General features: G+C 49.1%; 1 protein-coding gene and 1 long non-coding RNA gene across 4 annotated transcripts in view; both read right to left on the reverse strand.

Moving 5' to 3' along the window:
- The window catches only part of LOC131419102 (uncharacterized), a 39,293-nt gene extending 24,706 nt beyond the window's left edge, over positions 1-14,587 (reverse strand). The window contains exon 1 of one of the 3 annotated variants that reach the window (XR_009223140.1): positions 14,429-14,587. This is a non-coding gene — a long non-coding RNA (uncharacterized LOC131419102). The remainder of the gene's footprint in view (positions 1-14,428) is intronic. The other 2 variants (XR_009223141.1, XR_009223139.1) reach the window with 2 other exon arrangements.
- Positions 14,588-18,329: 3,742 nt separating this feature from the next.
- On the reverse strand, positions 18,330-21,503 carry LPAR2 (lysophosphatidic acid receptor 2). Its single transcript, XM_058563894.1, has 3 exons — positions 21,195-21,503; positions 19,451-20,192; positions 18,330-18,727 (listed from the first exon to the last, which is right to left on the reverse strand). The coding sequence occupies exons 2-3, from the start codon at positions 20,190-20,192 to the stop codon at positions 18,414-18,416; spliced, it is 1,056 nt and encodes a 351-aa protein (XP_058419877.1). The 5' UTR covers positions 21,195-21,503; the 3' UTR covers positions 18,330-18,413.
- Between the last annotated feature and the right edge of the window lie 15 nt (positions 21,504-21,518).

The raw sequence follows: 21,518 nt of genomic DNA on the forward strand, positions 1-21,518 counted from the left end.
ATGTTTCATGGTTCATTCAAGTTGTGTGTCAGTGCTTCATTACTTTTTTTTTTTTTGTGAGGAAGATCAGCCCTGAGCTAACATCCGTGCCAATTCTCCTCTTTTTGCTGAGGAAGACTGGCTCTGAGCTAACATCTATTGCCAATCCTCCTCCTTTTTTTTTCTTCCCCAAAGCCTCAGTAGATAGTTGTATGTCATAGTTGCACATCCTTCTAGTTGCTGTATGTGGGACGCGGCCTCAGCATGGCCGGAGAAGCGGTGCGTTGGTGCGCACCGGGGACCCGAACCCCGGGCCGCCAGTAGCGGAGTGCGCGCACTTAACCGCTAAGCCACCGGGCCAGCCCTTTTGCTCATTTTTTAATGGGGCTGTCTTTTTATTATGAGTTGTAAAGTTCTTTTCTTTATACATTCTGGATACTAGACCTTTATCAGATATATGATCTGCAAATCTTTTCTCCCATTCTGAGTCATCTTTTTACTTTCTTGATATTGTCCTTTGAAGCACAAAAGTTTATCATTTTGATGAAATCAAATTTATCTATTTTGTTGCTTGTGCTTTAGGTGTCATATCTAAGAAACTGTTGCTTAATTCAAGGTTACGAAGATTTATGCCTATGTTCTCTTCTAATAGTTTTATAGATTTAGCTCTGACAAGCATTAGATCCATCTGAGCTAATTTTTGTATATGGTGTTAGGTAACGGTCCAACTTCGTTCTTTTGCATGTGGAGATCCAGTTTTCCCAGCACATTTGTTGAAGAGACTATTCTTTCCCCATCGAATGGTCTTGGCACTCTTGTAGAAAATCAATTGGCCACAGATGTACGGGTTTATTTCTGCACTTTCAATTCTATTCCATCGATGGATTTGCCTATCCTTAAGTGAACTGCATTTTAAAAAGATAACTGTGGCTGCTCCGTGGAGACTGGACTAGAAGGCAAGGGTGGAACCAAGAACACCAGTGTGGAGGTTACTACACACTGAAATAGTCCACAAATGCTGCTGGCTTAGTTTACAGTTATGGTAGTAGACATAAAAAGTAGACAGATCTGGGCCGGCCCCGTGGCTTAGTGGTTAAGTGCGCGCTCCGCTGCTGGTGGCCGGGGTTCGGATCCCGGGCACGCACCGACGCACCGCTTCTCCAGCCATGCTGAGGCCGCGTCCCACATACAGCAACTAGAAGGAAGTGCAGCTATGACACACAACTATCTACTGGGGCTTTGGGGGGAAAAAAAATTAAAAGTAGACAGATCTTTGACTTGGGGGATGGAATTAATAGGACCTCCTGATAAAATGATGTGGGGTTTTGGGGAAAGAGGATATTCAAGGACAGCTACTAGTTTTAGGCCTGAGCAACTGGATGGATGGAGACATCATTAACTGCAATAAGGGAGACTGGAGGATAGAAGGTTTGGGGTAGGAGGGTCTGGAAAGGAGAGTTCTGCTTTGATCAGGTTACACTTGAGTACCTATGAGCTACCCAAGAGGAGGTATCAGGCAGGTAGCTGGGCACATGGACATGGACTCAAGGCTGAAGATAAGTAATACCAAGATGGGGAGTCCTGGGCATAGAGATGGCACTTAAAGCCACAAGACTTGAGGAAATCACCATAGGAGAATGTAGATAGAGAGGGGTCCAGGCACATGGAGTTGCAGAGGTCAAGCAGAGAAGAGCCTGCAGTGGAGACTGGGACCAAACTGCCAGTGATGAGGAACCAAGAAAAACAGTTTCAAGGAGAGAAGAGTAATCTGTGAGAAACACTTCTGAGGGGCGAAGCAGGAGAAGAACCCAGAAGAGATCTTGGATTTAGCATCATGGAGGTCACTGGTGACTCAGCAGTGGGAGGGTGGAGAGGGGAGGAGAAAAGGGAGAAGAGGGAAGAGAAGGTTTGGAAAGAATAGGTGGAGGTAGAGAGGAAGTAGAAGCAGCAACCACAAACTCTTCGAGATCTGATCATAAAGGGGACTAACGATATGTAGCAGCTGCTAAAAGAAAGGGTGTGTAGAGCCAGCTCTGACAGCCTACTGGTTAAAGTTGGGTGCTCACTGCTTCGGCGGCGGGGGTTTGCTTCCTAGTCATGGAACCACACCACCTGTCTGTCAGTTACCAAGCCGTGGTGGCAGCTCACACAGAAGAACTAGAACTTACAACTAGGATATACAACCATGTACTGGGACTCTGGGGAAGAAAAAAAAAAAAAAAGAGGAAGACTGGCAACAGATGTTAGCTCAGGGCAAATCTTTCACTGCAAAGAAAAAACGAAAGAAAGGGTATGTAGTAATCATGTTTTTTATTTTCTGTATTTTATGTTGCTTTGACCCCTCAGGGCTAGCTAATTCCAGATATAGCAAACAGCTTGCCTGAGAGCGTGCCTTTCATATGCAAACTCAAATCCAAAGCCGATACCCCCAACCTCATCCTTTCTCTAACTCTCAGCACCAGCCAATACTCCCCCTGCTCTAAATCACCCCAGGGCCAGGTACCAGACAACTAAAACCAGCCCCACAGCCCAGAGCCTGCAGAAATTATTTAAACTTGCTTAAACTTGCCTACTCTGCCTCATCCATTCCTTCCTGCAAAAATCACAATTAAAGCTTCGGGCCATGCTTCCCCTCACTCCTGCCTCCTGACGGACTCAGGTGCTTCCTCATGTGGCCCTGCACACCTCCATGGGAACTGTAAGTAATAAACTCTTTTTTCAAAATTTTCTTCATGTCTCTCATCTTACCATACTTCATTAAAACAAATGCCAGGTATAGATCAAGGCAAGGTGAGTCAAGGGAAGTTTTTTGTTATTGTTGTTTCTTTGTGTGTTTTTATTTTTTTAAATTTATTTTATTTATTTTTAATTTTTTGTTTATTGCAGTAACATTGGTTTATAACATTGTATAAATTTCAGGTGTACATCATTATACTTCTATTTCTGCATAGATTACATCATGTTCACCACCCAAATACTAATTACAACCCATCACCACACACTTGTGCTGAATTATCCCTTTCGCCCTCCTCCCTCCCCCCTTCCCCTCTGGTAACCACCAATCCAATCTCTGTCTCTATGTGTTTGTTTATTGTTGTTATTATCTACTACTTAATGAAGGAAATCATACAGTATTTGACCTTCTCCCTCTGACTTATTTCACTTTGCATAATACCCTCAGTGTCCATCCATGTTGTCACAAATGGCTGGATTTCATCGTTTCTTATGGCTGAGTAGTATTCCATTGTGTATATATACCACATCTTCTTTATCCATTTGTCCCTTGATGGGCACTTAGGTTGCTTCCAAATCTTGGCTATTGTGAATAACGCTGCAATGAACACAGGGGTGCATGTATCTTTATGCATTGGTGTTTTCAAGTTCTTTGGATAAATACCCAGCAGTGGAATAGCTGGATCATATGGTAGTTCTATCTTTGATTTTTTGAGGAATCTCCATACTGTTTTCCATAGTGGCTGCACCAGTTTGCACTCCCACCAGCAGTGTATGAGAGTTCCCTTCTCTCCACATCCTCTCCAACACGTGTTGTTTCCTGTCTTGTTAATTATGGCCATTCTGACGGGTGTGATCCTTGTGTGTTTTTAAATGTTTTTGTGTGTGTGTGTGTGTGTGTGTGTGCGTGTGAGGAAGATTAGCCCTGAGCTAACACCTGCTGCCAATCCTCTTCTTTTTTGCTGAGGAAGATTGGCCCTGGGCTAACAGCCATGCCCATCTTCCTCTACTTTATGTGGGACGCCTGCCACAGGGCGGCTTGATAAGTGGTGCATAGGTCCACACTCGGGGTCCGAACCTGCGAACCCCGGGCCGCCAGAAGCGGAGGCATAAACTTAACCACTATGCCACTGGGTCAGCCCTTCTTTGTGTCTTTTTCAAGACAGGATACACTAGCACATGTTTACATGCCAAAAAGCCAGCCCAGAGGGAGAATTTGATAATGCAGAGAGAGAGGGAGGATAACTGGAGTCACAATGGTGTGTACATGTGTCAGAACTTCTGTGAACAACTTTGACGAATACTATACTGTTACTTTAACATTTACTATTACTATGACTTTAAATCCTGTAATGCTGTCATGCAAGCATCCATTATTAAATGATGCTGCCATGGCAGGATAATCTACCTGAAAATCAGTAGTTTCACAATGGAAGTCAGATGTGATTAACACCATGAGGAAGATCAAACACTTGCCAGAATGCCCTACACCGTTAATCTACAAGATAGTGTCCTCATTTCCAAGCGTCTTCCAAATTCACCATGCACTCCTGTGGGATGCCTTTCAAAAGGCTAGAGTTGGAGTGCAGAACTAAGATCCATGTCTCTGAACCCCAAATATGAAAATGTTTGTGGGGGATGAGATTTGATCTTCTGTAAATCTAAACCCAAACGTTAGTTTTTCTTATACAGTACACAGTAATTGATCACACGGGATATTCAGCCTAAAATGTTGTCTTTCCATAGAAGCAGTATTACCATTAATGAAAATGGACTCCAGTTAGAGCTTCTTATCTTCTGCAAATGTGATTCTAAACATACAAGGGAAAAGAATAAAGTCAGCTGTTCTGCTTCCCAAAGCGGACTCTAGGAACGTTTATCCCCAGGACAGTTTTCTGCTTATAAAACATCTTACTTTAGATACAGTATAAAGCATCTTTTAATGTACACAAAGTAATTTCACAGAATGTCTTTGTGTTTTACTATAAAAAGAAAATGCAGGGCCGGCCCCGTGGCTTAGCGGTTAAGTGCGCGCACTCCGCTACTGGCGGCCCGAGTTCGGATCCCGGGCACGCACCAACACACTGCTTCTCCGGCCATGCTGAGGCCGCGTCCCACATACAGCAACTAGACAGATGTGCACCTATGACATACAACTATCTACTGGGGCTTTGAGGGGGAAAAAAAAAAGTAGGAGGAGGATTGGCAATAGGTGTTAGCTCAGAGCCAGTCTTCCTCAGCAAAAAGGATTAGCACGGATGTTAGCTCAAGGCTGATCTTCCTCACACACACACACACACACACACACACACACACACACACACACAAAGAAAAAAAAAGGAAAATGCATGCCTAAGCTTTGAGCATGTTCTTGGCCTCAAGGTGATCAAGAAGCTGACAGCAAACCATCAATGATTACATAAAGTGGGACAGACCAGCGAGTTCACAGCATCACCAAAGGGGATGAATTCACTTATGTGATGGACACACCCTAAGGTGACCCCTACTGCAGAACCTGTGACTTGCAAAGTGGCAAAGGTGATGGTATAATCCCTCCTGTTGTTATGTTATCTATGACTCCACCTTAGTGGTTTGGAGAGCGTCACCTGCTGGCCTTGAAGCCAGCTGCCATGTTGTGAGGGGGCCCATGGCAGAGAACTGTTGGTGGCCTCCTGGAGCTGAGAGCAGCCCCCAACTGACAGCCAGCAAGAAAACAGAGACCTCAGTCCTATGACTGCAAGGAACTGAATTCTGCCAACAGCTCTGCAAGATTGGAAGAGGACCCCGAGCTCCAGGTAGGAACACAGCGTGGTCAAGACCCGACTGCAGCCCAGTTCAGCTGTGCCTGATTCCTGACCCACGGAAACTGAGATCATAAATGTATGTTGTTTTAAGCTGCTAGGTTTGCGGTAATTTATTACACAGCAGTAGATAGCTGAGACAACTGAATGGATTGTAAGCCAGTCAACGGATTCTGTGGAGAGAAAAAGGGGGTCTGTGCTGGCACCCCTAGCAAGTACATGACCTGTTTTACGCGATCCAAGTATCTGCATTAAAACAAAACAAAACGTTAATGTTTATGAAGAAGTTAAATTCCAATGAGTGAGAAATAATAAATTCTTCAAATAAACAGAGTTCCAACAATTCTTCTAAACTAAAAACAAAGCAAAACAAAACTGAATATCCTTTTAAAACCAATGCAAAGAATCTGTAGCAAAACTATTGAGAGTCATAATCATGCCAGAAAAAGAAAGCTTAGAGATTTATCCCCTTTCAACTTCACTTGTTCAATATTTATAGCACTATCATTTATGGAGGAACTACTATATGCTGGTCACTGTATAAGGAGAAAGGAACATGGGAATGAATAAGAACATAAGCCACATTCTGGCTTCTACCAACAGTGCATTATAGCTCCTAATTTTAGCTATAATTTCCTTTTCCAAATTATGGAACAATTGTGCTTTCCTGAACAAGGTATCACTTTAAATTACCGGGGAATTTGATTTATAGATATAATCAGAGATCTCGTCCCTGTAGAACAGGATACTTCTTGAAAAAGCTTCCCTGAGAGCAACAATGATTCTAACACCTCAGCCAAAGATGGAATCAAATCCCCTTAATTATTCTCATTTCTAGAAGGATTATTTTAGCTGACAAAAACAGTCAACAATATTATGCACCTCCTGGAGACAGACTTAAGTACAGAACAAAAATTAGAAGACACGTTCCCTACCCTGAGGAAATAAAACCTCGATGGAAAACCTTGAAATTCACTGAGGGTGCTGAGCTCCAGAAAGGAATGCAGCCCAGGAGTCAGATGCCCCCAGCATTTCAAAATAAGTTTCTTTGTAAAAGTGAAACTGGGAAGACTCAATCTGTAATCAATGCCATCAATCATTTGTAGAGGTCACTCTAAAAATAAACCTACAAACAACGAAACAAAAAGTTAAGTAAATGGAGGTCAAGCATATGTACTGATACCCAAGTTCAACCATGGAAATTATTACAGTAACTTCAGCAAGATGAAGCCTTGGATCACAGGCTAGTTCTGGCACTAGGAAAAAAGGAAAATTCTTTCTTTCTTTTTTTTGTGAGGAAGATCAGCCCTGAGCTAACATCCATGCTAATCCTCCTCTTTTTTTTTTTTTCTCCCCAGAGCCCCAGTAGATAGTTGTAGGTCATAGCTGCACATCCTTCTAGTTGCTGTATGTGGGATGCAGCCTCAGCATGGCTGGAGGAGCGGTGCGTCGGTGTGTGCCCGGGATCCGAACCCGGGCCGCCAGTAGCGGAGCGCGCGCACTTAACCGCTAAGCCACGGGGCCGGCCCAGGAAAATTCTTTAACACGACATAAGAAAAAGCTGCAGGACTTAAATAAAAGAGCAATCTTTAAACGGAATAAATTTAAGTCTGTGAAAAGCTCTTTATAATGTCCATATTTCCCACTTTGTCTGTGGATTGGTCACAATCAACACTAACGCTAAATTTCTTATTCAAAAATACCACTTCCATCTCTCTCCCGATCAGAAAGGTGAAATGGTTTCTCACTGTCTGCTTCAATAAACTCCAACCCCTTCACAAGGCATTCAAGGCTCTTCATCAGTGTCTTTCTGACCCCTCCCTCCTCTGAGCTTGGAGAAGTCCTAGTCCCCTGTCAAGTCCAAGACTCTCATGGGTTGGCCTGTCCCAGCCTGGATTCATTAGTCTCCACTCTGTTCCCTTTAAAGCATTTCCACAGCTGAACTGGGCATGAGGAAGGCCTCAACTTACCCATTTTGGAAACTCCAGGCCAGCACCATACTTGGCACACTAGCTAAGCAAAGACCTGTTGAACCGAACTGAAGAAAATGTAGAAGCTACAGATATCAAACTGGCAGAGAGTAGAAAGGAAGAGTTTGAAGGCAGAGCTCTGACATCTCCAGACTTAACTGGGGCAAGTGGAGAAGTCAAAAACTGGGATGAGAACGGCTGGGTTCCACAGTCAAAGAAGGCAGCAGAAGCCAAAGGCACACAGAGTTCGGCTGGGAGCCCCTCTTCTTGATCTCTGTCCTAGGGCAGAGCACACAGTGGGCACTCATCCTCTCTAGGAATGAAGGAAACGTGTTAAGGGGTTTAATAGTGCTGCGTGAGAAGAGAGAAGATCAAAAAGAATAATAGCCAAAAGACACTAGATTTGGGCGGGAGGAAGTTATGAATAAAAGAGAGAGCTGCTTTAGCGAGAAATAAGAACAAGAGCCCTTAAACCACGGGGGCACTCAATTTGCAAGTTCATAAGAGTGTCTCAAGACATTTCTGAAGAATGGATGGTAGAGAGGAGCTAATGACTACTGATCTGTTTTCTGATCTAGGACCAATACTGTAGAAAAGTCAAGTACTTCAAGAAGTACTTACATACGGAACAGAACAAACTGCACGCTCACTCCTTGGTTGACAAGGTATTCAAAGCCATGCTCAATCGGACAGCAGCTAAGGTAGGCAGTCACCCACCGAGTCTCCCTTCGAAGGCCGTGCCCTCCACTCATGTCTGATAGAATCATACTGCATGCTTTCACGCTCTGAGCCTTCCCTGCATACATGCTTGTCCCCAGCCCAGAATGCCATGCCTTCCTTCTCTGCCTGGGCAAAGCCTCTCATCCAGATCATGGTCATCTCCTAGGGGCATGCGCCTGTCCACTAGCCTGACTTCTGCTGGATTCTAGGGTCCCATTGTCCATGCTCCACCAGCTTTCATCTTGCTGACAGGTGGCCTCCCTCGCCCTGGCTAATTCCTTGTTGCCTTCTCTCTGGGCCTCCTTTCCTCTGCATCGCACTCTCCATTGTCTCTCTTTCCTGAAACCAAGGCTTTCAGGACTCATTGCTGTAACCCCAGACATGGCACAAAATGAAGGTTTACTGAGTAAATGAGATTAAATCCGTGAGAATGAACACAAAAACCATCCTCTCAAGCCCTAGCACAACTGTCTCCCACAGCACCTGATCACCTCTGAGCTCCTCTAAGCAGTAAGTGATGCCCTATTCTAGCGAGCCCGTGGGAGCTCTGGGGAAAGCAAGGAGGGCAGCAGGTCAGCACCAGAGTTCAAGAGAACATAGCCAAGCCGCCTAGCTGTCTGACCAACCACCCCCTAGTTGACCTAGGCAAGTTCTTACTCACTTGAGACCAGTTCCTCATCTACAAACTCAGTGAAAAACCACCCATTTCCTAGGGTTACTGGGAGGTTTAAATGAGGGAAATCATTGTTGTTGCTGTCATCATCAACCACTGTATTCTGATGCAGGTGCTCAATAACTGCCACTTAAATGAATGAGTGGTACTTGCTCATTTTCTGAAACATTCTGCATGTTGCTTTACTTATTAATAAAACCACTTCAAAGGGTATTTCGCTGTGATCCTAGATTTTACATAGCTTCAGGAAATTGTTTTAAAACCAACAAAATTCAACTCTTAGGAAAAAAAGTACACCAAGGACAGCAAGACTTTCCTTTGGCACTAGACCAAGCCAAGCTAAGCACGTTAACCGGAGAGCAAAGCTAAAACCTGCAAGCAGGCTAAGAACAAAGACTGCTGGCACTAAGCTGACTGGTATCTAACAAACCTCTTTAAGGATAATGAAGAAGAAAATTTCAACTCTGAAATTCTACCTCCCAAGTTTGAGCTAATAGATCCCCTCTTGCTAACGTTACCTGGCTTTCGGAAATTCCAAACCATAAATTCCTCCTTTGACTCCTCGCATTCTTTGAATGGGCATGCTGAAAGCCAAATGCTCCGTGACATACATTAATAATTCTAAAGGTCTATATCCCCATATTTAGTATTCCACAGGTACTGAGATGAGAGGCACACCATTCAGTTCACAGTTTCTGCCTTGCTACTTGGATAAGTTCTAAGGATAGTCAAAATTACGTCATCATCTCCCTTTAATAATTAGAATTTAATCCATATTATAAGAAAAGTCGATCTGCATAAATACTGGAGGAATTAAGAAAGTCATGCAAATTTCTACTAGCTGAAAATACCTAACAAGTCATATACGTAAAATCAAAAAAAAAAAAAGGTTCAGAGAAATTTTTTCTTCCTAAGAAAAGTTATGAAGGCCCTAAATGTAGTATCTGTTATGTTGTCTAAAAGCCAACTTCTAAATATAATCTTTTTAGTTTCAGGTACATCACCCCATTTACACACTGCTTGCTCCTAAAACATGTATGACAGTGACCATTCTCCATCATACTTTTATTCACTATACATAAAGTTTTTTTACCCTAAAAATGTTATTTCCATTCCCCAGCAGTCATTTTCTATTACACTCAGGTTCTACAAACTAAGACAAATTTGAGCTGTGGTTTTATAGACTATGTAAAGGAAATACACAAACAACCCTGGAACCTCTAAGACCTGATTTCCTTAGATTGAAAATGTAAACAGACCCTGCAATGACAGGGCCCCGTGGCCCCAGACCAAGTGTTTCATTTAGAGAGAGAGAAAAAAAAAATCAACTATTTTCCAAATTTTATTTGTTCATTTTCAATTTTATTTCTCTAATAAGTAGGCAAAACAATGCTAATATGTGATCCTTGTGATTAATTTAAAATCCATTACACCCACAAACATAACTTAGGCTCAAAAATAATTTCCACTTGTCAGATTAATCATCTACTAGGTAAATTGATGTATGAAAACTAAAATAAATAGGACACTATCATCTCCACTCTTGAGAACCTAACCTCTCCAAGTGTGGTCTGGGATCAGCAGCATTGCTGATCATAACCACCCTTGGGAGGTTGTTAGAAATGTGGAATCCTGGTCCCCATGAGACCTGCTACATCAGAATTTACATTGCAATAAGATTCCTGCAGAGATTTGTTGCATGTCGAGCTGAGAAGCACTGCTCTAGAGCACCAATGCCCAGAATTTTCTGCAATGATGGAAATGTTCTCTATTTGCACTAATATGGTAGCCACTAGCCACATGTAGCGACTGAGCATTTGAAATGTAGCTAGTGGAACCGAGGAACTGAATATTTAATTTTATTTTAATTTGAAAAGACACATGGCAAGTGGCCGTCACATTGGACAGCGTAGCTCTCTAGCGTATCTGCAGGCACTTGCAAGAAAAGGATCAAGAAGTGACAACTACAGCCATATCCGCAAATCCTGCCAACACAACCCACCTGCCATTTCAACATGCAGAATGACTTGAAGAAGGGCCAGTCCTCTTCAGCTGCCTCTCCCAGAATATCAAGTACAGAGCCTGGGTCTCCAGGACGACAACACTAACCATTCTCCTTCCTTTTTCTATTGGGTTTCCAAAACTCACGCCTCAGTCATTCCCAGCTCTAGAGTTTCCACACTGACTTCTTAGGAATCTCACCACTAGACAAAAAACAAGTCCACTAGCCTTTGAGGAGTGCCAGCTTCTAGGTTCCAGGTCACCTGAGGCCTGAGGATTCTCAAAGTTGTGGTACACGAGCACACTGTTCTGGCAGGGAGAGAGCCCAGAGCTTGCAATAGATTTTCAAAAGGGCCCATGATTCAAACATTGGTTATACCCTAAGAGGAGGGAAGAACTTTGGAGCCTGACAGTCCTAACAGACGAGCCCTCAACTCTAGACTGATGATCCTCATAAACCCCTCAAAAAGGTAGTCGAGAGAAGTAAACGAAATAACCTATGTAAACTGTAAAATGTTGTAAAATTTATTATTATAAAAAAATAAGACTATGTATGATAGAGCAAAATACTCAGACAATCCTTGGCAAATGAGATAAAACTTTCTGCCTTACTGTCCCATATAAGAAATGAATGAGAACGTGATCAGTGAAAGGTCCAAAACAGAAGACGTAGAACTGTCCCTTCTCCAGGAAGAGCTCAGGGTATAGCCGAAGATCAGAAGATCATTCAAGGAGACTGGCCATCCCTCACACAGAAAGTCTCCAGCTGACTTGCGCTGAATCTAAACTAAGATAGTGCATTCCAAAGTACCCGACGTCTTTCCACTATCTGTGGAGCCAGAAGGAAGAACACTACAGAGTTCATTATTCCAAGACTATTCAGCTATAATGACAAAATGAATTATAATAATGCAGAAAGACGTAAGTAAGAATCCAGGTTTAAGGAGAGTGGGTGTGCTTTCCTTCTTTAAACACACTTATGGTGACAAAACAGGTTGAGAGGGCCTCACATCCGACATGAAAAATTCTTGCTCTCTAGATAGTTGAGCTAAACTAACGGTGTAGTGGTCATCAGGCACACTGAGAGAGGGCAGGGTCAGAAAGACTTGCAAAGGCCTCACCCAGTCGGCTGATCAGGAAAGACACAATCCGCTTCCCGTCCCGGGTTGAAAATCTACCAGTCTGCAGAGTTTACTATGAGGAACAGACTCATCCAAGTTGTTTTCTCCAGAGTGGAGTAAGTGGCCCACCTGAGGAGTGAAGACTATTGTCTGGACTTGGGTGACTTTTAGGGCCTTGAGTTCATCTAAAGGCTACATCTGAAGAAGTGGGGCAGATCTGAAGCTTCCAAAGTATCAAAACAAAAGCCCAAAGGGTCTTTCTACCTCACAAAGAAACCAGGTACCTGCTACCTAACAGCTATGTTGTCAAGCATATATAACACTCCACTATTCAATTTCTTAGCCTTAAAAGAAAAAGAGCTCTCTTAGAACAGCAAGGAAGAACTGCATTCAATTCTAAGGCCTATCTAGAGGAGTCTAGAATCTCAAGAGATTGCTACAAGAAAAAAGCAGCAGCCTTGGGGATGTGCTGGGGCGACAGATGCCTGAGGAAGGCCACATCTGAGCAGAGCTCACTCTTTAAGCAGCTCCCCACCTAGAACAGAAGGAACACAGGTACCTCCACAAACATCCAGAGCACTGCCTCTATAGCTCCTGGGGGTGAAGAGCCCATTTCCCCCCTACCCCAGCTCCTACTAATCCTTCCAGAATCTCCTAAGTGCCACAAAGCTTTACTGAATGCTAAGTGCCAGGCACTGCACATAGCAGTGGGAATACAAAGGAAAGTACAAGGCCCTTGCTCTCAGACTAGTTTAGCAGACAGAGCATCACAGAAGGGCAACTTCTCCCGGCCCAACTCTTTTGTGCCAGGAATTACCTCTACTCAGCACATTCCTGTTATGACAACTATTTATAAATTAGTCACCCACACACACTACTTCTCAATGAGCTCAGAGAACACCTTAGCCATCTCTGTTTCTCTAGCACCTAGTACAATGCTCCAAAAAGTAGAATGAACATGGTGATCATGGTGGTGGTGCTGGTGGTGGGCTGACACTCCTAACTTTCCAGATAGAGGCTCTAAAACTGCAGAAAGAGTTGACACTCCCCAAGAAGCAAAGGAAAGAAAGTTTGAAGAACAAATACATGCCATATCCACCTTTTACTTTGCCTCTTCCTTCCTTGGGCTGCTGTTCACCTGGCTTTGTAACTCCTCCTCACTAGAGGTCTCTAGTTACTGCAAAGTCCACACCACCAGACCCTGGTCCCATCCCCAGGACCGTCCTTCACCCCCAAACAGGCCCCATTCAACAAGGCCTCATCCTCCAAAAGGACTTCCTTCAATCCTTTCCTATTTTCTAATAATTCAAGCAGGCCCCAAACACAATGGACTGCCTTGTGAAGCAGATTTTACCACCTCCAAAAGGAGTTCCTTCAATCCTTTCCTATTTTCTAATAATTCAAACAGGCCCCAAACACAATGGACTGCCTTGTGAAGCAGATTTTACCAGTCGTGGCTGGCTGACAAGTGGTGGGTAGAGGTAAGTAGGACAGATGGTCTGTGATTTTCCCATTGCAACTGAAATAAAATCCAAACTCCTTTCTGAGACTTGTAGGCTCGGTGTGATCCGATTCAAGCATCTCTCCAAACTCAACCTGGGACTTGCAGTCCCTGATTCTGCTTTCTTCCTGCTCTTTCCCCCCTCGGGACCTCTGAAGGTGCCATGAGGTGCCCTCTCCACAGCCTAGCCAACTCTTCTCCACCTGGCTTCCCACTGTATGCCATCCTTTTCCTTACAGCTTTTCTCACGATTTACATTTATTTTTTGCTACTTCTCTCCCTCAAACTCTGAGCTTGAGAGCAGGGACTATGTCAGCACCCAGATCGGCGCCCCGCACATAGTAAGTGTCGAATAAATATTTGCCGAATTAATAAAAAGGTGGTCCTCCGTCTCCACCTAGCTCCCCCACTAACCATTTTTCCTGATGGTTTCCGCATCCAAGTCACCCCATCTCTTCATTCCCACAACTCACTCTCCATTCTCTCTGTCCTCAAAACTTCCCACCCTCATAAAATCCCACTCACTCACTCGTCCATCCTTCATAAATCCCGGGTGCACCATTCTTTCAGCCCTTACACCCCCTTTCACCATAAACCTCCCCATCCACAAACTCCCCTTAAACCCCATCCCTGTCGCCCCATGACGAACTCCTAGAACCCATCACCCACTGCTCAGCTCCCTAAGCCTTTCAAGTCGTTCCAGGTTCACTCCAGAAATCCCTTCGGCCGCAGACCCCCCCAAGACTTCAGTCCTCCCGACGACGCCTCATCTCCCCTGCCCCCCACCCACCCAGAGACTCACCCCACCCTCTCTCCTCGCACCCTCCTCACTCCTCAGGCCCCAGCCGCCCCGGCCCTGGCCCCTCGGCCCGCCCCCTTCACTGCAGCGACTTTGGGGGGCCCCTGCCCCCGCCGAGCCCGCGCAGCACCTGGCCTGCACCTCGTCCAAGCTCTGGTCGATGATAGCCATGATCTGCTGTCGCACGTCGTCCGTGTCGGGGCCCGGCGGGGGCCCGGGCGGCGAGCGGCGCAGGGCAGTGGGGAGCCGAGCGCTGCGCGCGCGGCGCGGTGTCCATGGGCGGCTGGGCCCCACCGGCGCAGAGGCGGCGGCGCGGGGCCAGGGACACTAGCGCCGGCGCCGCGGCCAACCGCCGCCGTCTACGCGCCGCGCGCGCGCCCGAGTCCCGCCCGCCAACCGCCGCCCGCCGCCAGTCAGGAGGCCGCGCACCGCCCACGGACACGCCCCTAACAGCGCCTCTCAGCGGCCCGAGACTCGGTTGGGGGTTGCCGAGGCAACGGCGACTCTCACTTCTACCATCCTCCAGCCTGGGAAAGGGCGACGCCGGCTATCCTTCGCTTCAAAGGCCCCCACCCCCCACATCTCCGCCTCTCGCTCTTCCTCAGAGCAGCCACTGCTGCTCAGAAAACGTACTCCTTCTTTTCAGAGCCCCCACACCTCCTCAGAGCCTCCACATCGCCTCAGAGCCCCCGCTCTTCCAAGACCACACTTCTCAGAGCCCCCACTCCTCCTCAGAGCTCCCCACTACCCTTAGAGCTTCCACTCCTCCTCAAAGCTCCCTACTCTTCCTCAGAGGCCCCCATATATCGGAGCCACTCACTCCTCAGGGACCCACACATCTGAGTCCTCACTTCTCAGAGCACCCCACTCTTCCTTCAAGCCGCCCCTTCCTTCTGAGAACACTCCATGGCTCTGCGAGTCCCATCAATATCCCCCCATTCCTCTCCAGAAGCCCCAAGCCCCAGACCCCTGCTCAGTCTCCTAATGTTCCCCTCAGCCTCAGCTCCATCAGGTGGGTGACTAGGGCTCCCCGCCTCCTGGCTCCCCGCACTCCCCCCACCCCAAGCATTCCATGAGGGGCGCAGGTGTGTGGTGATAGTGGCTAGGAGGTTAGAACTGAGTGATTTTCTCAGCTGCACAAATCAACTTCATTTACCTTTTGAGGTTTGGCTTGAGAGTGACCTCACGTGTTTATTCATTCTCTTGCTCTACAGCATTCTGGGCCTAGAAAAATGCCAGCATGTGGTTACCCAATGAATGAAGGATGCTTCCTAAGAATCTACCCTGCAATGCACCCCAAGTCAGAGCAAATCTTCACGGGTCTTTGTTTCTAGCCAGTGGGACTCATGGCATCAGAGAAGGATCCTCGTATGAGGGAAAAGGAACAGACTGGGCATGAATCACTTCTCCAAAGTCATGGAACCTCCTAGAGCCTGTTTGCTCTGAGGACAGACTCCAGATGCAGGCTCATAAAGAGTTCTCAGCCTCGCTAGACCCATCTTCTTCCCATTGCTGCTGGAGAGGAAATGCAAACACCAACTGGCATGATTACATTGGGGAGACTCCAAAAGAGACAGGTGGGAATGGAAATGAGTGATGTGAACCGGTGTAAGAACAACCTAGAAAGCTCCCTGATGAAGGAAACCTAACACTTGGCCCCAGTAACAGGAAGTACTAGAACATGTGGGGACCATGGAGAGCCTGTGCAAAAGGTCAACTGCTAGTGCAGCACTGCATAGGAAGCCTGAAAAGTAGTGGGTAACTTTGGTCTCCTTCAGAGAACTGTGGTGGGGAGAGAGGGTTGAAAGCTTCAGGGCCCAGCAGAGACAAAAACATGAAGTCACCTGGTGTAGAAAAGAGACCTATGAGAGAGGCAAGAATAATGGGACAAGATCTCAAATGATATCTGAGGAGTGGGGGTTAGAACCTGGAGGATGCTGATGCAAGAGCAGCCAGCTCAGAGCAGGTGAAACACAGAGCTGCCTTTTGGAGGCCATTGGGGGTTCCCACCCCATAGAAATTGGTCGGCTGCCTTGGCACCCAAAGTGACATGTTTGTCCAGCAGTCCCGGAGCTCCATGGAGGCAGGGACTGCATCTTTCATGGGTGTGTGCCTGGGCACATGGTGAAAGGTGCTTGCCTGGGTCATCACCCCTGGAGATTCAGGGCCCAGGCCTTAGGAGCCATGCTGCCCACCTTGGACCCTGGAGAAGTACCCAGCACCCCAGTTCATTCTTGCCTCCTCAAAGAGTTGTCTTAGGGCAGGGGGAGTTTTCTCAAAGAGAAACCCACCCCCATTTAATGTAGAAAGACCTAGATGTTTTTGGTTCTTTGGCAATGTGTGCTTTAATAGTTTAAGAAATGGCCTCTGGGCCGGCCCCATGGCTTAGCAGTTAAGTGCACGCGCTCTGCTGCTGGCGGCCCGGGTTCGGATTCCGGGCGCGCACCGACGCACCGCTTCTCCGGCCATGCTGAGGTCGTGTCCCACGTACAGTAACTAGAAGGATGTGCAACTATGACATACAACTATCTACTGGGGCTTTGGGGGGAAAAATAAATAAATAAAATTATAAAAAATAAATAAAATCTCTTTAAAAAAAAAAAGAAATGGCCTCTGATGAGAGGACTGGGTTCAAATTCCAGCTGTTATTCAGCATGTGAACCTAAAGTAGAGACATAACCCCGTCTCCTCCCTGGTGAGCCAGCAGCAGAGAATCTAGGTCCTGGTCTACATCGTGTCTGGCAGGGTGCCTCTATGAGCATCTGAGATGGGGCTCATCATGGGTCTGGCACATCTGAGGCCTTGAGGGGCCGTGGGTGAGGTGGGGAAAGCCAGGCTGAGCTTGTGACCAACCCTGGACTTTGTGGGAATCTGAAGCCCTTTCCCCAGGGGCCTCTCTTGTCCCTTGATGCATCTCTGTGCCCTTTCAAAGCTGTGTAACCGTCGGCCAGATCTCAACCTCTCTGAACCACTGTCCTCACGTGAAAATAAGTGTAATACTTATTTCGCAAGATGCAGGTGATGATTAAATAATGCATCTAAAGTGCTTATCAGTGTTCCAGGCACATCAGAGGAGCTTGAGAAATGGCAACTCTCAAATCCTGCATCCTGCTTCACAGACCCCACTACCCTCGGCCCACAGATGTGTATGTAGGAGGTGGGGTGGGCAGTGGGATGGACACACCTGACTATTCACAACCTAGACTCAGACAAAAGGGCAGGCGGGAGAGAGAGGGCTCACACGGGTCAGAGACCATTCTGGGCTCCAGAGGACAGAAACAGACAGGCGACTGGTGAGATGAGGCAGGGGAACAGGCGGAGGAGACAGAGACAAAAGGAAATGGATGCAAGATTCCAATAAGAGAGATGGAGTAACAGCCAGGCAGAGACCAAAGAGGAATGAGAACAGAGCCAAGAAGATGCCATGTTGAAGGAGCCCAGCACAGTCTGAGCCAAGGTGGACAATTCTGGGACAAAGGGACAGAGACTAAGTTGATGACAGAAAATGCTTTGGAGACAGAGCAAAAAGAATGGTTTATTCCTTATATCATGCCCTTCCTATAGAACCCCTTAATTCTAATGGGGACAGGAAAGACCCCTCAGAGGCTGCAAGGGGCCACAAATATTTCCCAGCTTACACTCAGCACCCCTCAGTCTGTGCCCCTACAGAATCAGCCTCAGGCAGATAGTGCATCCACGTTCCGTCCTTGTTACGCTATTGCACTGGGCAGCGTGGCCTGAGAGAGCCCTCATCTTTTCCACCCTTAACACCCATACCACCACGGACGAGACAGCCGTTCACAGAGTTTACCAGGGATGTGCAGTAAAAATAGAAAAATGTCCATTTAAAAACCCCACAACCTGAGATGACTGAAGAGCCAGATTCCCGCACTGCATCTGACTCTCTCCGGAGTGCTTAGAAATGACCCCAAACACCCAGGCCCTGGGGCAGGCAGAGCTGTTGCCTAGGTAGGGCTGGCAGTGGTGCTGTGCCATGCCAGACCGAGGATCTGCCTTTAAGTCTATCCCACAGATTGGGTAGAGCCAGGTGCATCCATAAGTGGTCAGATGCTGTGATCTGGCGCTTACTGCACCCTGCTGAAGTCCAAGGTTGGCTAAAGGGTGGAGTCCATCAGGGGGTGGCCATTTTCAGGAAGCATGATGTGAGTGCTGGCACCTGTCCGGGTGGAGGGTGTGTAGCTGGCAGACTCGTGGGTGGACCGGCGGAGGCACAGACAGCAGAGGAGGCGGCGGAAGGTGCGGCGCATCTCAGCATCACGGCATGAGTACACCACGGCATTGACCAGTGAGTTGGCCTCAGCTAAAAGTAGGAAATACTTCTCCACAGCCAGGACGTTGCAAGACTTGCAGCCCAGACCATCCAGGAGCAGCACCACCTGGCCTGGCGTCCAGCAGACCACGAACGCCCCTGCAGGATGGAGCCTGAAGTGAGTGGGGCCAGCTGTTGGAGGCCCAGCACCCGCAGCTCTGAGCTCAGGGTTGGAGGGGTCTCCAGGGCTCAGGCAACAGCTGTGCAGTTTGCAGGGTAAGAGCTGCCTGTCTTGCTGCCTTGGCAGCATGATGGGTCAGAACCGCTAAGAGAGGACACCTTTTCCTAACTGGTCCAAGGTGGCCAGGGCCTGGATATTTCTACACGGACATTTGTTCTGCGGGGGAAAGGAGATCACCGTGGGACAGGCTAGTTACTTGGGGGGGAGGGGATCTTTGGCAAGAGTCGCTCTTTGTTCTTGGGGGGTATCCCCGTGGGAAAGGCTCTTGCTGCCTCCCCCACCCCGACCATCCTACATTCAACAGCCAGAGTGAACAAACACATTACTCTGCTAAAAACTCTTAAGGCCTTCCTTAAGGAACTCAGAACAAAATCTGACTCCTGTCTGTGTGCTTTGAGGCTGTGCTGACCTCTCCTGGGCACAGGCTAGCTATGCTGGCCTCCTCTCCTTTTGGAAGTGCTGGCCTGGTCCTGACTGGCGCTTTCACCTTCTGTTCCCTCTGCCTGGAACTCTTCCCTTTCCCAGCATGCAGGTCTCTGCTCAGATATCACTTCCTTGGAGGACACTGCCCACCCAAACCATCCCCTCCCATCACACTTTATCAGGTCTGTGGCAGTTGGGGCAAGTGGGCTCCCACTCACCCAGGATGATGACAACAGTCTTGACCAGGCTGAGCGTGGTCTCACGGTAGCGGGGGTGGCAGCTGACATGCTCCGCCATGCGCTGCACCCGTCGCCGCACGTAGAAAAAAATGCGAGTGTAGACAGCCACCATGAGCAGGAAGACGAGCAGGCTGGACAGGGCCCAGACGGCCAGGTAGGAGCGGCTGAGCAGGGGAGCCATGCGTGAGCAGCGGTCCAGAGCACAGAGGCAGTGCCAGGAGTGGGCGGGCAGCAGCCCCAGGCCCAGTGCAGCGACCCACACGCCCACGATGAGCATGACGACGCGGCCACGGGGCAAGCGGCTGTGCAGCTGGACGGCCATCACACTGCGGTGCCGCTCCACGGCGATGGCCAGCAGTGTGGCCACCGATGCCGTCAGGCTCGTGTCCAGGAGGCCCTGCCGCAGGAACCAGCCCTCAAGTGAGAGCCGGGCCGTGCGAGGGCCCGTGTGGAACATGAGGAAAAGGTAGGCCACGCCGGCAAAGAGGTCAGCTGCGGCCAGGTTGCCGAGCAGGTAGTAGATGGGCTGGTGGAAGCGGCGGTTGGAGGCGATGGCTGCAATGACCAGCAGGTTGGTCAGCAGCACCAGCACGCTGACTGTCAGCCCCAGCGCCACCACAACCACATCCTTGGGCCGCCAGTGGGAACTGAGCTCCTTGCCACTGTTGTTGTAGAAGAAACCGATGGTCTCGTTGTAGTAGCACTGGCCCATGGTGACCATCTGGTGGCACAAAGGGAGAGGTCAGTGCTGGCAGTTCTTGTTGGAAGGACACTGAAAGGAGTAGCAGCCAGAGGGGAGAGTTTCAAACTCAGATGCCTCGGGGCAAAGTGATGGTAGTGGGGACAAGGGTGACCTGGAAAAGCAAGCTGGGGGTGGGTACAGCTGTTGCTTATTTACTAAGACTCTTACAAAGATATCTCCCAAACCCTTTTGCCCAAGTGCCGCCAATCTGTGACCAATCTGTGTTGGGAGGGTTTAGGGCAGGACAAAGGGGCGTGAGCTTTCAAGTAGGTGAGGGAGGGTCAGTCTGGTGCTAGAGTCAGTGCAGGTTGCAGAGCGCAGGGGGCATGTGTGCGCAGGGTGAGACCACTGCGGGGACCCTGCAGGCAGTCGGTGCTGGGGCGTGGAGGTGACCGGGGCGACCAGAACGGGCAGCAGGCTTTGGGCACGATCGCTCCCGAAGCGGGTGGGGCATCGGGTGGGACGGAGGACCCTGGCGGCCTCTGGGACAAAGAGGGCGGTCAGGGAGTCGGCGGCTGGTCGGGACTCCTGGCGCCCCCAGCCTGGGGGAGGAGCGTGGGGGATGGGAGGAGGGGAAGGCATCCGGGCCCCGCGGGCACGTGCCGCGCCTTCCCCGGGACCCGCCCCCACCCGCCCCCGTCCGTGCCGCCTCACCTGGGCCGCCCGTCACGCCGCAGAGCCGGCGGCCTCGCGTAAGGCCGGGGCGGGCCCGAGACCCATGGCCCGGCGACCGCCGCTGGAGCTGAGGAGCGTCCGGGTGCGCCGGGCGCGGGCCGCGGACAGAGCGCGGGAGAAAGCGTCCCGCCCACGGCGCCCCGCCCCCACCACCTGGGGAGCCCCGCCCCCGCCACCTGGGGGAGCCCCGCCTCCGCGGGCGTGGCGCGGACAGGGTCGCCCGAAACCGCAGCCCCCACCCCCCCGTTTCCTCCCGGAGTGGCAGCCCCTCGTCGCCCCTCTCCATTTCCGGCGCGAGACCCCTACCCCGGTCCCCGCGCACCTCACGCGCCCGCAGTCTCTAGCCTTCGGGGGCTGAGTCCCTCACGGCCGACAGTCCCCTCCGTGACCTCGCGCCGCCGGGGCGCAGCTGCGGGTGGTCTCAGGGTCCGCGCCCACGCCCCGCTCCACCCGCCAGCTCCTCGCGGCCAATCCGCCGCTGTGTTCCAAGCCACGCCCTGATCCGACCGGGCTCCCACCGCCGGGACCCCAGCCCCGCCTTGGCTTCTCCAGCCTGGAGCTACTGTGCGCCAGGGCCTCCCTTGCTCCGCAAACCCCTCCGGCCCCAGCTGACGGGCCAGCCTGCCACAC

The sequence above is a fragment of the Diceros bicornis genome, chromosome 20, assembly GCF_020826845.1.
Source record: "Diceros bicornis minor isolate mBicDic1 chromosome 20, mDicBic1.mat.cur, whole genome shotgun sequence".
NCBI lineage: Eukaryota > Metazoa > Chordata > Mammalia > Perissodactyla > Rhinocerotidae > Diceros > Diceros bicornis.

Bases quoted from the DNA above. Each gene is read 5' to 3' on its own strand.
- LPAR2 (XM_058563894.1), bottom strand. From the start codon at position 20,192: ATGGTCACCATGGGCCAGTGCTACTACAACGAGACCATCGGTTTCTTC. The intron at 18,728-19,450 runs GTGAGTGGGAGC...TCCATCCTGCAG, and splicing joins GACTGTTGTCATCATCCTGG to GGGCGTTCGTGGTCTGCTGG.